The sequence below is a fragment of the Bufo bufo genome, chromosome 1, assembly GCF_905171765.1.
Source record: "Bufo bufo chromosome 1, aBufBuf1.1, whole genome shotgun sequence".
Classification (NCBI taxonomy): domain Eukaryota; kingdom Metazoa; phylum Chordata; class Amphibia; order Anura; family Bufonidae; genus Bufo; species Bufo bufo.
This window is the reverse complement of record NC_053389.1, coordinates 101,285,539-101,298,447: the sequence shown is the minus strand read 5'-3', so window position 1 is coordinate 101,298,447 and position 12,909 is coordinate 101,285,539. Positions and strand designations below refer to the sequence as shown.

General features: G+C 43.9%; 1 protein-coding gene across 2 annotated transcripts in view; it reads left to right on the top strand.

The window, feature by feature from the left end:
- The window catches only part of PLCH2 (phospholipase C eta 2), a 741,045-nt gene that overhangs the window by 690,773 nt on the left and 37,363 nt on the right, over positions 1–12,909 (top strand). For both annotated transcript variants that reach the window (XM_040427397.1, XM_040427403.1), the window contains exons 20-21: positions 11,880–11,964; positions 12,325–12,471. In XM_040427397.1, the coding sequence (XP_040283331.1) occupies positions 11,880–11,964; positions 12,325–12,471 (232 nt within the window). The remainder of the gene's footprint in view (positions 1–11,879; positions 11,965–12,324; positions 12,472–12,909) is intronic.

Here is a 12,909-nt window from a genome sequence, read left to right as displayed (position 1 = left end):
TATAAACCACTTACTAATATATTGTTATTATCCATATTGCTTTGTTTGCTGGCTAGATTCATTTTTTCCATTGCATTATGCACTTCTGGTTTCCATGGTTACGACCACCCTGCAATCCATCATCAGTGGCTGTGCTTGCACACTGTAGGAAAAAGCGTTGTCCTATGTGTGTTCCCACGATCCCAGCTGCCACTTTTACCTCTGTTGTGCAAGTACGGCCACCATTGCTGGATTGCAGGCTGGTCAAAATCTGAAGCCGGACTTGGGTTTGTGCCTCATTACCGAAACCAAGTTCAGCTTTGGTTTTTTAACCGCCTCACGTCCGCCCATAGGATATAAACGTCCTATGGGTGGACGTCTATTTCTGACAGCACGTTTTAAAACGTCCTGTCAGAAATAGCAGCTGCACGCTAATCGTGCAGCTGCTGATCGGGTTGCCCGCTGTCAGTGACAGCTGGGCAACCCTAAGACAAGGCAGGGACAGTGCCCAGGTGTCCCTGCCTTCTAGATCGCTGCAGACACAGCGCTCACCGAGCGCTGTGTCTGCAGAGAAGGAAGCGCTGTGCGCTTCCTGTTCCGGCCCGGCGGTCATGTGACCGCCGTGACCGGAGTGTGCAGGAGCTGTGTGAGGTCTCTCAGAGACCTCGATCAGCCCTGCTCTGAGGCTGTACAGCGCTGGATTGCTGCTGTACAGCCTCTATAGGGGTGCATTTGTCCTGTAACTGGGGCTACTATGTCAGCCCCAATTACCGGAGAAATCAACAGTAAAAATAAATAAATAAAAGTGAAGTAAATGTCCCCCAGAGGTCTTGTATGACCTTATGGGGGACGAAAAGTGTAAAATAAAATAAAAATAAAATAAAGGGTTGAAAAAATAAAATAAAATAGACATATTTAGTATTGCCGCGTCCGTAAAAACCAGCTCTATAAAAATATCACATGACCTAACCCCTCGGGTGAACACCGTAAAAAAATAAATTAAAAAAAAACGTCAAAACAAGCAATTTTTGTCACCTTGCATCACAAAAGGTGCAACACCAAGTGATCAAAAATGCGTATGTCCCACAAAATAGTACCAATAAAACCGTCACCTCATCCCGCAAAAAATGAGCCCCTACATACGAAAATCTCTCAAAAAATAAAAAAAACTATAGCTCTCAGAACATGGACACATTAAAACATAATTTTTTGGTTTCAAAAATGCTATTATTGTGTAAAACTTTAATAAATGAGAAAAAGTATACATATTAGGTATCGCCACGTCCGTAACAATCTGCTCTATAAAAATGTCACTTGACTGAACCCCTCAGGTGAACGCTGTAAAAATAAATAAATAGAAACTGTGCTAAAACAACCAATTTTTTGGTCACCTTGCCCCATAAAGTGTTATAATGAATGATCAAAAAATCATATGTACCCAAAAATAGTACTAATAAAACTGGCACCTTATCCCCTAGTTTCCAAAATGGGGTCACTTCTAGGGAGTTTCTACTGTAAGGGTGCATCAGTGGGCTTCAAATGGGACATGGCATCTAAAAACCATGTGGAGTTCATTATCTTCTGCGCCCTGCCGTGTGCCCATACAGCAGTTTACGACCACATGTGGGGTGTTTCTGTAAACCGCAGAATCTGGGTAATAAATATTGAGTTTTGTTTGGCTGCTAACCATCGATGTGTTAAAGAAAAAAATTGATTAAAATGGAAAATCTGCCAAAAAAGTGAAATTTAAAAATTTGATCTCCATTTTCCTTTAATTCTTGTGGAACGCCTAAAGGGTTAACAAAGTTTGTAAAATCGGTTTTGAATACCTTGAGGGGTGTAGTTTCTACAATGGGGTCATTTATGGGGGTATCCACTATGTAGGCCCCACAAAGTGACTTCAGACCTGAACTGGTCCTTATAAAGTGGGTTTTGGCAATTTTCTTAAAAATTTGAAGAATTGCTTCTAAACTTCTAAGCCTTCTAACGTCCTAAAAAAATAAAATGACATTTCCAAAATGATGCCAACATAAAGTAGACATATGGGGAATGTTAAATAATAAATATTTTATGAGGTATCACTTTCTGTTTTAAAAGCAGAGAAATTGAAATTTAGAAAATTGCGAATTTTTCAAATTTTTGGGTAAATTTGGGATTTTTTCATAAATAAAGGTGAAATATTTTGACTCAAATTTATGACTATCATGAAGTACAATGTGTCACGAGAAAACAATCTCTGAATGACTTGGATAAATAAAGGCGTTCCAAAGTTATTACCACATAAAGTGAGATATGTCAGTTTTGCAAAATTTGGCCTGGTCAGGAAGGGGGCAAAGGGCCCAGATGGGAAGTGGTTAAACAGTAATGTATGCGCAGAACCGAACTGTAACATCACGGATACGAGACTAAGGAAGTCTCGCGTGACTTGTGGCTAGAAGAAGGAGGCCTCAGTGGAGCCCATACATTTTACTGCGGTATGGAGTTCATAGAGCAGTCCAAACCCGATTCGCTCAACACTAGTCGTAAACATGGAAACGAGCAGTGTATAATGTGATAGAAAAATGAATCCAGCCAGCAAAAGAGGCAATATGGACAATCACAATACATTAATAAGTGCCTTGTATTAACTTCCTCTACATGATAAATGCCTTTTGTTGTAGTGAGACACCCCATTTAAAGGGGTATTCCCGTTGTTTGAAGTTATCCCCTATCCCTACGATAGGGGATAGCCTTTAGATCGACGGAGGGGTCCTTCCACAGGCTCTTTGTGCACCATTAATCATCTTCTCCTCTCTGCTGCACTCCAGCATCTCAGATTTATGATACTTGCCAGACATAAAATAAGTACAATCCGCCTTAGAGGGGTGAGGTGACCTGTGGACCTCCCTGGCTTGTGGGCCGTGAGGCAACTGCAACTGCTGCGACCCCTGTAGTTACGCCACTGCGGAGCTGTGAATGAGACAGGTGGACTTTAAACTCCCATTAGAAAAAAAGCTAAAAAGTAGCCAACATTGAAGTAAATACATTAAAATAAAGGGGGTCATTTACTAACCAGAAATCCGCCTATATTAGCCATATTTCTCGCTCAGGAACTTTGCGCCGCAACCTGTGACTTTTCCCCGCTCACGCCAGGTCTAAAAAAAAGTGGGCGTGGCGTGGATGGGGAAGGGGACAGGCTGGCAGACCCATCTCATTCATCATTTTTATTTTTTTTACATAGAAAATGGTCTAAATGTAAGACTGCAAGGAAGCCGTCTTACATTTACAAGTGGCGGTGGATACGCCGAAGTTATGTAGAGGCCTGCAATAGGGGATATTAAAATGCCGGTCTTAATACATGACTCCCAGAGTGTTGCCCTCGTCTGGTCATCAGCTCTAATGACTAATACATTGTATAAGAGATTTCTATTCACTAAAGGAATTATCCACTTTGGGCGATACCTTTTTGTCAGAAGGGTCCCTCAAAAATTAAGTTTCTCTCTGCTGAGACCACAAATGGACAGCTGGAATGTGCAGGGCAACCTGACACAAAGTGTTCAATGCCATTACAGCGCCACCACAGGAGGAATAATGCATTGCATGGTGCCTATTGAAATTAGTAAGGTACAGATGCAATGGGTCCTCCAGAGAGAAAATATACTCTTTGCAGCCTTACTTCATTCCTGCTAAATTATTGAAAAATCTTGTATGAGGAGCCCCTTTTATTAACTCCCGATTCTCGAATAGCATTTTTAAAATAGTTTTTCATAACCAGATAATGCCTTTAAAACACCCATCTTCATATTTAACAGATTTCTGCTCTACAACTTTTCTAAATCCTGTAGTATGGAGTCATAGATGGCCATGACAGGGCATGCAGGGATGTAACCGAAGTCCATTTGGAGATGTACCAGAGATAAATATCTTCTATAAGAGAAAATTTTTTAATGCATCTTGTGTGTTGTAAATTGCGACAATTTTAAGACTTGGCGTTCCCAGAAAGCTCTTTATACCATTAGTGATGATGAGTTGCCACTGATGTTCTGTACATCATTATTTATCCCCGATTGATTTTTGTGAGTACCTAGCAGGTCTGTCACAAGGGACAGTACACGACATCAGGGAAAGGACGCACTGATGTGTCTGGCGATTGAACATCGTGTCCTTATGATGAATCCAGCATCGGTTATCTTTATTAATGTAGAAATGTCAGCCTTCTTTCATAAAGCCTTACACTTACTAACATTTAGGACAAGCCGGCCATTTATATTCCAGTCAGACATGGTACAGACTTATTGGTTTTCTATATATCATTATCTTTAGCTTTTTATTTTTTTTTAGCTTTTTTTTTCTCTTTTGAAATTCTATCCCTTTATAGACTAGAAATTCATGTTAAACGTAGTTTTTAAAGGGGGTTTTCTCATCATTGACAACCCCTTTAAAATGCAGCAGGTCACCCCATGTCCCACCTTGGCTTTCAGGGGAAGAAGCTGCCAAACATGCATTTTCTCTGCAGTGGCCATTGCAGGAACAATGTAGTATTAGCATGGCCAGAATGGTAGCTCATTAGGGTCCCATCTGCATGGAGTTTGTATGTCCTCCCTGCGTTTGCGTGGGTTTCCTCCGGGTACTTCGGTTTCCTCTTACACTCCAAAGACATACTGATAGGGAACTTAGAGCTCCATTGGGGACAGCGAGTGATGGTAATGTCACTGTCAGAGCTATATAAATGAGTAAAATTAATAAAATATATGGCAGTTATTAAGATGAATTGCCATCAATGTACTAAAGGACAGAATGGTTCTGAAAGAATGGGAGCCACTCATACAGAGAAACTCTTTGTTCTGGTTTATAGACTCCTACTTTCCCACGTCCATATACTCTAGTAAAGCATATGAACATAGGGAAAATGATTTTTACGTATGTTAGTGGCTGCCTTATAAGATCCAGGCTTCTCGTTTCAGAGTTCCTTATGTGGAAGTGTCCCTCTCAGTAATAGATGCTGGATCTGTGGGTCCAGGATGCTGCTGCCATCTTCCAGCCAACTGTCTTGTGTGTACTTCCTCCCTCTCCACAGCCTGTGTGAGCTGTCCTCCTTGGATCACCTTCCCCCTCCACACACACATGCTATATACAATATGCTGCTGGTATCTAGAACACCAAGAGCTGTCCCCCTTGGATCACCTTCCCCCTCCACACACACATGCTATATACAATATGCTGCTGGTATCTAGAACACCAAGAGCTGTCCTCCTTGGATCACCTTCCCCCTCCACACACACATGCTATATACAAGATGCTGCTGGTATCTAGAACACCAAGAGAAGGGAGGGGGAGAGCAGAGAATCTGTAGCAACTCCCGCTGGGTGAAGAACTTGCGCACACTCTGCAGAAGAAAATGTCAGGACATTTTTTAGGAAGACTGTTTAGAAAGTTGATTAATTTTGCATTCAGGAAGCAAATAAACCATAAAGAAACTTAAGTGCAAAGGTATCCATTCCCGTTGACATAACCCCTTTAAATGGCTAGCCTGTAGACTTTGTCAGAAAATACCATTGGTGAGAATCCACAAGATGAGACTCTGTACAGATTCGTATAAATATTGGGGGAGATTTATCAAACTGATGTAAAGTAGAACTGGCTTAGTTGCCCATAGCAACCAATCAGATTCCACCTTTGTTTTTGCAAAAGAGCTGTCAAAATGAAAGGTGGAATCTGATTGGTTGCAATGAGCAACTAAGCCAGTTCTACTTTACCCCAGTTTGATAAATCTCCCCCACTGTCTCTATCCCTCAGCAAAGTACCTAAACCATTTTGGAGCTGTATTCAGCATATGAGATAGAGTACCCCTAGTATTAAAGTATCAGTCTTAAACATTCTTAATTTGGGTGTGTAGAGAAATGCAAGTGGCGTGCTAGACAAAGCGGCGTGTCTTGTACATGGGTCCTGCTCCTCAGGGGTAGTACCTACTTTACTCCATACCCCATAGAAGGTTGTTTTTGAGAGTGACAGTTCAATGGCAGTATGAAATCATTCAAAGCATGGTTCACACAGGAATACAGGGAATTCAGTACCTAAAAAAATGAAGAGTTTTTTGCCAAAAATATACATATGCAGACATTAGAGATGAGCGAATAGAAGTTGATGAAGTTGAATTCGATCCGAATTTTAGGAAAAATTTGATTTGCACCGAATCCGAATTTCCTCACTCTTCGTGGTAACAAATCGCATTTTGTCCTAAAATGGCTGCTGCACGTGTGAGGACATGGAGCAAGGAACTCTGGGAACTCGGGGTCACCCATAATGCCATGCATGCAGCCAATCAGCAGCCAGCCCTGTGATGTCACAGTCCTATAGATGGCCTCAGCCATCTTGGATTCTGCCATTTTCCAGTAACTTAGTGCAGGGAGAGACATCAGCAGGTGCCAGGGACTGTGCTAGGAAAGACTTTAAATCTTTTCTTTTGCTGTATAGAAGTTCATGGAAAGGATAGGGAGGAATTATTCCACAGGGTTCAGTAGGGTAGTTTACAGCCTGGGTAATATGAACAATCCTGATACACCTTGCTGCACTGACTGCGGATCCAAATTGCCATTATATAGCTCTGTAATTCCAGCAAACCGTTCTTGTTATTGGGGTGCAAGTGCTGATTGATACAGCTATTAACAGGGTTTATTACAAGGAAATATTTCTACGTCTTATTTGCCCTTGTGCGGTGCAGTATTATGTTCTAAAGCATTTTTGGGCTTGTATTAGTTAGAAAAAAAGGCTTATTAGCCGTTGTGTGGTGAAGTGAGAAAGATATGCAGCCAGCCAGTAGCGCAGGGGCAACACGTGAGGTGCACAGTGGACCGATGAGGGGCCAAATAGTATAACACACAGTTTTTCAGTTTACTCACGGTTAGCAGAAAGCCTCCCTGGACTGGCAGCACAGTGTTGAGGTGGACAGCACGAAATCCTCCAGGGCACACTCTGTGGTAGGGAAGCACCAGCCTAGATGGTGGTTGAGGTGCCCTTGATGTTAGGGGTGCTTAGAGTGCTTGTTGCGGCTGAGTCCCTTGATGGTTTTTGTCGTGATGCCAGTACCGTTAATGGTGGTACAACCATTAGTAGTAATAATGAGGTAGACAGTGGTAAGATGCAACTCACAACTTTTACTGTGGATGACTTTGGCTGCAGCAGTACAGAATACAGTCTCTTGTTGGTATTAGAGTTAAATCTGCGAATCCACTGTTCCTAGGCTTTATTAGCTGGATTTAGCTTAGCCGGAAATTTCTGTATCGGTGTAATTTGGTGAGGTTGCCGGAGGCTATGGGATCCTTCACCTGAATATCCAAAGGTCTTTAATGCCTGGTTGATGGCTTTTATCCTTTGGCTGTTAATCCTTTCCTTCCTTTGTCACTTTCAGGGACTGAACTTTCATTGAGTAGAAGTGCTAAATCTGCCTTCCTTCAAACTCAGCAGAGTAACTTGAGATCAATGGATTATCCTGTCTGATCTTCACACACTGACTCTCTCTTCAACTAACTAGGCCTGAACTAGGTATATATAGAACCTAAGTTTTATCCCCATCTAGTGGTGGGATGTATAAATTACACCAGACCAGCCTATGAACAGGGATACCACAGGTATTGCAGTGGAAAATAACAGAAAATAATTTATAATATAAAAATGCAGTTTTAAAGCGTATAAAGCTACGTGTTCCTGAGTGGGACGCTGCAATAACAGCACTTTTTGGTGTGTATCAGCAGCAAAATAAAATATATATTTGCCATTCAGCGGTGCAGTTATATGTTCTGAAGTCCTTTTTGGCGTGTGTTAGTGGCACAAAAAAAGCATTTGCCGTTGTGTGGTGAAGTGAGAAAATGACCGCCCTTTTTGGCGTGTATTAGTGGCAAAAATATATATATTTGCTGTTCAGCGGTGCAGTTATATGTTGTAAAGCCCTTTTTTGTGTGTATTAGTGGCAAAAATATATATTATTTGTCATTCAGCGGTTCAGTTATATTTTCTAAAGCCTTTTGTGGCGTGCATAAGTGGAAAAAATTAAGGGCCTTTTTGCCATTCAGTGGTGCAGTTATATGTTCTAAAGCCTTCTTTGTTGTGTATTAGTGGAAAAAAAAGGGCTTATTAGCCGTTGTGTGTTGAAGTGAGAAAATTACAAACTTTTTTGGTGTGTTTTAATTTTCTTTTTATTTATTTATTTGATCTAACAGTATGTCAGACAGAGAAATGCCAGGCTTTGCACAGGGGAGTGGCAGAGGCCTAAATATTTATGGCACAGGCACAGGTCGCAGCAGAGTAAGGGGACGTGGCAGCAGGAGTCGCAGCGAGAGGCCTGAGCTCCCGGTGTCATCTAGCGGTCGTGTCTTGACCAGCAACTCAGCTGTCCTTGAATGGTTGACTCAGTCATCCACTTCATCCCAAGTGACATCAGACACCCCCAGCCAAGAGTTGGTGCGTTCGTCAGACACAACCCTTAGTTGGCATGGCCAGGGAGCAGGCCCTGTGCCCTCACCTGTCCTCAACCTGCCTCTGTCCTTTTCTGTTCCCTCAGCCAAACAAGTATTATATGCTGTGGGCTCAGCTCCAGTATATAGCGAGGACGAGCTACTAGAGGGGAGTCAGCAGCTACTGGCCAGCCAAGATGTGGAGGAGACATCCGCCGCATCCTCTGGTAGGCGAGAAAGTAGTGACGAGGAGAGTGGCGTGGGAGCTGGTGTTGCTCCTGACCCAGAGTCCATTGAGGAGGACATCAGTGACGTGCAGACAGTACTCGATGATGATGTAGCTGATAGCACTTGGGAGCTGGGTGAATTAGGGGCTTCATCATCACCTGGAGAAGAGGGTGGCAGCTTGCCCATGAGGCAGCGGGGGAGCCAGCAAGTCGCTAGCGTGGCCAGGAGTAAGCAGGGTGGCAGCAGTGGGAGGTTGGGAGCCAAAACTGCCCGGGGTAGACCACCCGCTTCGCAGGAGCCTAACTGCCCAGAAAGTAGTGGTGCAGGCGTTCATGGAAGCAGCGGCGGTAGCAGTCAGTCAGTGCGGAATGTTGGGTGTAAAATCTATTACTTGGCAGTGTGGCAGTTTTTTGTTAAGCCGCCGGAGGAGGTGAACATGGCCATTTGTAGAATCTGTGGGCAGAAGGTGAAGTGTGGCCAGGGTGCCAATGTTGGCACCACAGCCCTGAGTCACCATATGCAGCGTCACCATAAAGTAGCCTGGGAGAACCGTGGCTCCGATGTGGTGGTCCAGCCTGCCGCAGCAACCGCTGCATCACCTAGTGGCACGCCCCCGATTTCAGGCAGTCAAGGCTCCACCACCTCAGCCGAAGGGAGCTGTCTGTCCTTCCCATCATCTGCTGGTCCTGATGCTCCTGCTCCTCCTCTTACTCCTCGTCAGTCATTCCGTCAGCAATCGATCAGTCCTTGAGCCTGTCGGTGTCTGGTTGGCTACCTGCCTCAACTACTATTCTGATGCTGCCACCCGCCTGATGCCACACATCGGATGCCGAGTGCTCCTTCACCCACCGTCTTCAGCTGGTACTGGTATTGCCACCCACCTCCCCACTCTGTAAACAAGGGCACTCTGTGGTCTCCTGATGCTGCTGCCACCTCACCACTCAGGTCTCCTGATGATGCTGCTGCCACCTCCACACTGTCATTGTGCCACCCTGTGGCCTCCTCCTGATGCTGCTGCCACCACCTCCACACCCTGTCATTGTGCCACTCTGTGGCCTCCTCATGCTGCTTCCTCCTCACCACTATGTCATAAGGCCACTCTGGACTTCTCATGCTGTTCCCACCCTCCCCACTTCATGACTGGGCCACTATTTTGCCTTTCGGCCTGGCTGACATCATCATTTATTTGACCCTTCTTCTGATCCTGTCTATGTAACAGCTGTAAGGCCTGCATGACATGGTCCCTATTTTGCATCAAAATTGGCTTATGATTTGGTAGCCAAAAGCAGAAGTGGGTACAAAACACAGAAGACATGCAAATATTCAATTCACGTGTCCTCTCAGTTTTGGATCCACTCCTGTTTATTTTGCCTTTAGCAATACTAATGGATTACTAACCAAATGCTGACCGAGTGAAGGCAGATGCTCCACAGAAAGGATCCGTTTTTTGGGGGTTATTGTTCTGACGGATCAGAGGCAGGACTGGTGCAAGGATTTTTGCCACCCTAGGCGAAAGCTAATTTTGACCATGCCCTTTGACCCGCCCCTTTTTGGGTCAGGCACCTATTTAATGATTTTTACATGCAACATTTTACTTGACCAGCTAATTTTAGATATTCTAGATATTCTTGGTGGTCATCTGTGCCATTTTGGCCTCAAAACATTACATGACCCCCTACACTACATTACATTATTGACAACTGTAAGTTTTTACCTTGACTGGTGGTGGCCTAGGTGTGTTTATCAGCAGGTCTGCTCCAGTCACTGTTATGGGGGATCTGTGGATGTCACTGTTATGGGGGATCTGTGGATGTCACTGTTATGGGGGGATCTGTGGATGGCACTGTTATGGGGGATCTGTGGATGGCACTGTTATGGCGGATCTGTGGATGACACTATTATGGGGGATCTGTGGATGGCACTGTTATAGGGGATCTGTGGATGGCACTGTTTTGGGGGGGTCTGTGGATGACACTATTATGGGGTATCTGTGGATGACACATACTGTATATAGCATCTTATGCTATATGTGTCATCTACAGATCCAAGCCATGACAGTGTCATCCACATATCCCCCTCCCTATAACAGTGTCATCCACAGATCCCCCTCCCTATAACAGTGTCATCCACAGATCCCCCTCCCTATAACAGTGTCATCCACAGATCCCCCTCCCTATAACAGTGCAATCCCCAGATACCCCTCCCCGCCGCTCACAGGAGTATACATTTATAAACTGTAATACGTATCCTGCAGTAACTTTAACTTTAAATCAGAGCTCATCTCTTTACTACCTTACAATCGGCTCCAGTAACAGGCAGTGCGAGCGGCAGCGCTCAATCACTGACGTCACGCGCCTGCGCCGCCTAGTGGGAGGAGCAGGCGCGTGACGTCAGTGAGTGAGCGCCGCCCACACTGCCTGTTACCGGAGCTGAGTGTAAGGTAATAAAGAGAGGAGGGCTGATTTAAAGTTAAAGTTACTGCAGGATACGGATTACAGTTTATAAATGTATACTCCTGTGAGCGGCAGGGCCGGTGTAGAGTAGCACAGGAGAGTCAGAGCGGAGAGCGCTGTGACTTCTATTGCGGCCAGAGCAGCGCCCCCAGCAAGAGTGCGCTCTACGCGGTGGCCTACCTTGCTTATGGGTGGCGTCAGTGACGTCAAAACAAACTTACTGCTGACATCAACTCCACTCTGTCGGGAAGGGGGCTCTACTTGTATAAGCGTTTATTAGAACAGGTTCTGTAGAAATCTATGTGGAATCAGTGAATTGGTGTAAAAGGAGTATGCTCTTTCACGCTATAGTAGGATCTTGGGCCTCTGCATGGTTCTTTGTACCTGGCGCTAACAATGAACTGTAAGGCTAAATTCACAGCAACGCCTGCCATCTGCAGGTCATACTGACTCACAGTATTGTTTCACTACCACAGCAGACTCCCTGCATGTTACTGCAAGGCACAGTGTTCTACACCACTATACAGGCTCTCTGCAGCCAGGAAATAGCCTTTTTTAACGTCATTCGCTACAAATAAATTCGGATCGAACCAAATTTTGGGGGAAAATTCTGCGAACCGGTTGAATCAAATGTATTAGAAATTCGCTCATCTCCAGCAGACATAACAGAATCAAAAGCTGCCATGTACATGCAGTACATTCAGCCACCTAGAGCTATAACAATTTTATATGTTGATTTACCACAACCTAAACACATCACATTGTAACCCGTTGTGTGCTTCTCTTGTAGATCATTGATCCTTTTGTAGAAGTTGAGGTTATCGGTTTGCCTGTAGACTGCTACAAAGAGCAAACTCGGGTCGTAGATGATAACGGTAAGCTAATTCCAAGTACTTTGTTCTTTTTGCATTCCATAGTTTAGATCTAAATTTGGAGTTGAGAAATTTTACCTTGCATTTCTTACCTTGTACTGATTTATGATCATCATGTTTTCTTCTCCGTTCACATCCTAAGCTAAATAAATGGGGGTGCAGCCTCACATTCAGATTTCCCTTTAAATTGTGCAAAGTAAAAATGTTGATACTTTAACATCTTTTTTGTATCGTATATTAATTATGCTGTGGTGCTCTATAGTTATTCAGGTGATTATTAAATTTTAGATTTAGCCTCTTATTGAAAGACCAGGTCAATGAAAAGCAATAAAACGTAATAAATATGCAAACTTTTACTTGTAGGTTTCAATCCAATGTGGGAAGAAACGTTGGTGTTTACCATTCACATGCCTGAAATCTCCCTGATTCGCTTCCTAGTCTGGGACCATGATCCAATAGGGCGAGACTTCATTGGGCAGAGAACCATTTCATTGAGCAGTATGATGCCAGGTAATCTGTTTTATGTGGGATTAAAAAATGCTTTAATGCAAAAATATCATTGAATCCTCCCCCAAAAATAAATCCAATTATAAATAAGTATTGGTTTTAAAATAAAAACATACTCTCCTCATCCATTTGCACGTGAAGAGGTCGCCATCTTGATTGCAGAAATCACACAAAATCTCGTGTGGGGTTACATGTGCATCACTGCGCTGGCCAGGCGCAAGATTTTGCATGGTGTCTTCAATCAAGATGGCCGCCATGGCCTCTCTGAGATGAAATAAATGAGGCGAGTATGTTTTGTTTTGTTTTGAACTGGATTAGCCCCTGAAAGGCCTTCATTTTAATCTCCGATGCCGCTATCAGCAATGAATGTGGCATCTGAGGGGTTCAATAAAGGGGGGCGGTGCAATCGAATCAGATTTCTTTGTGAACTTCGCTCATCTC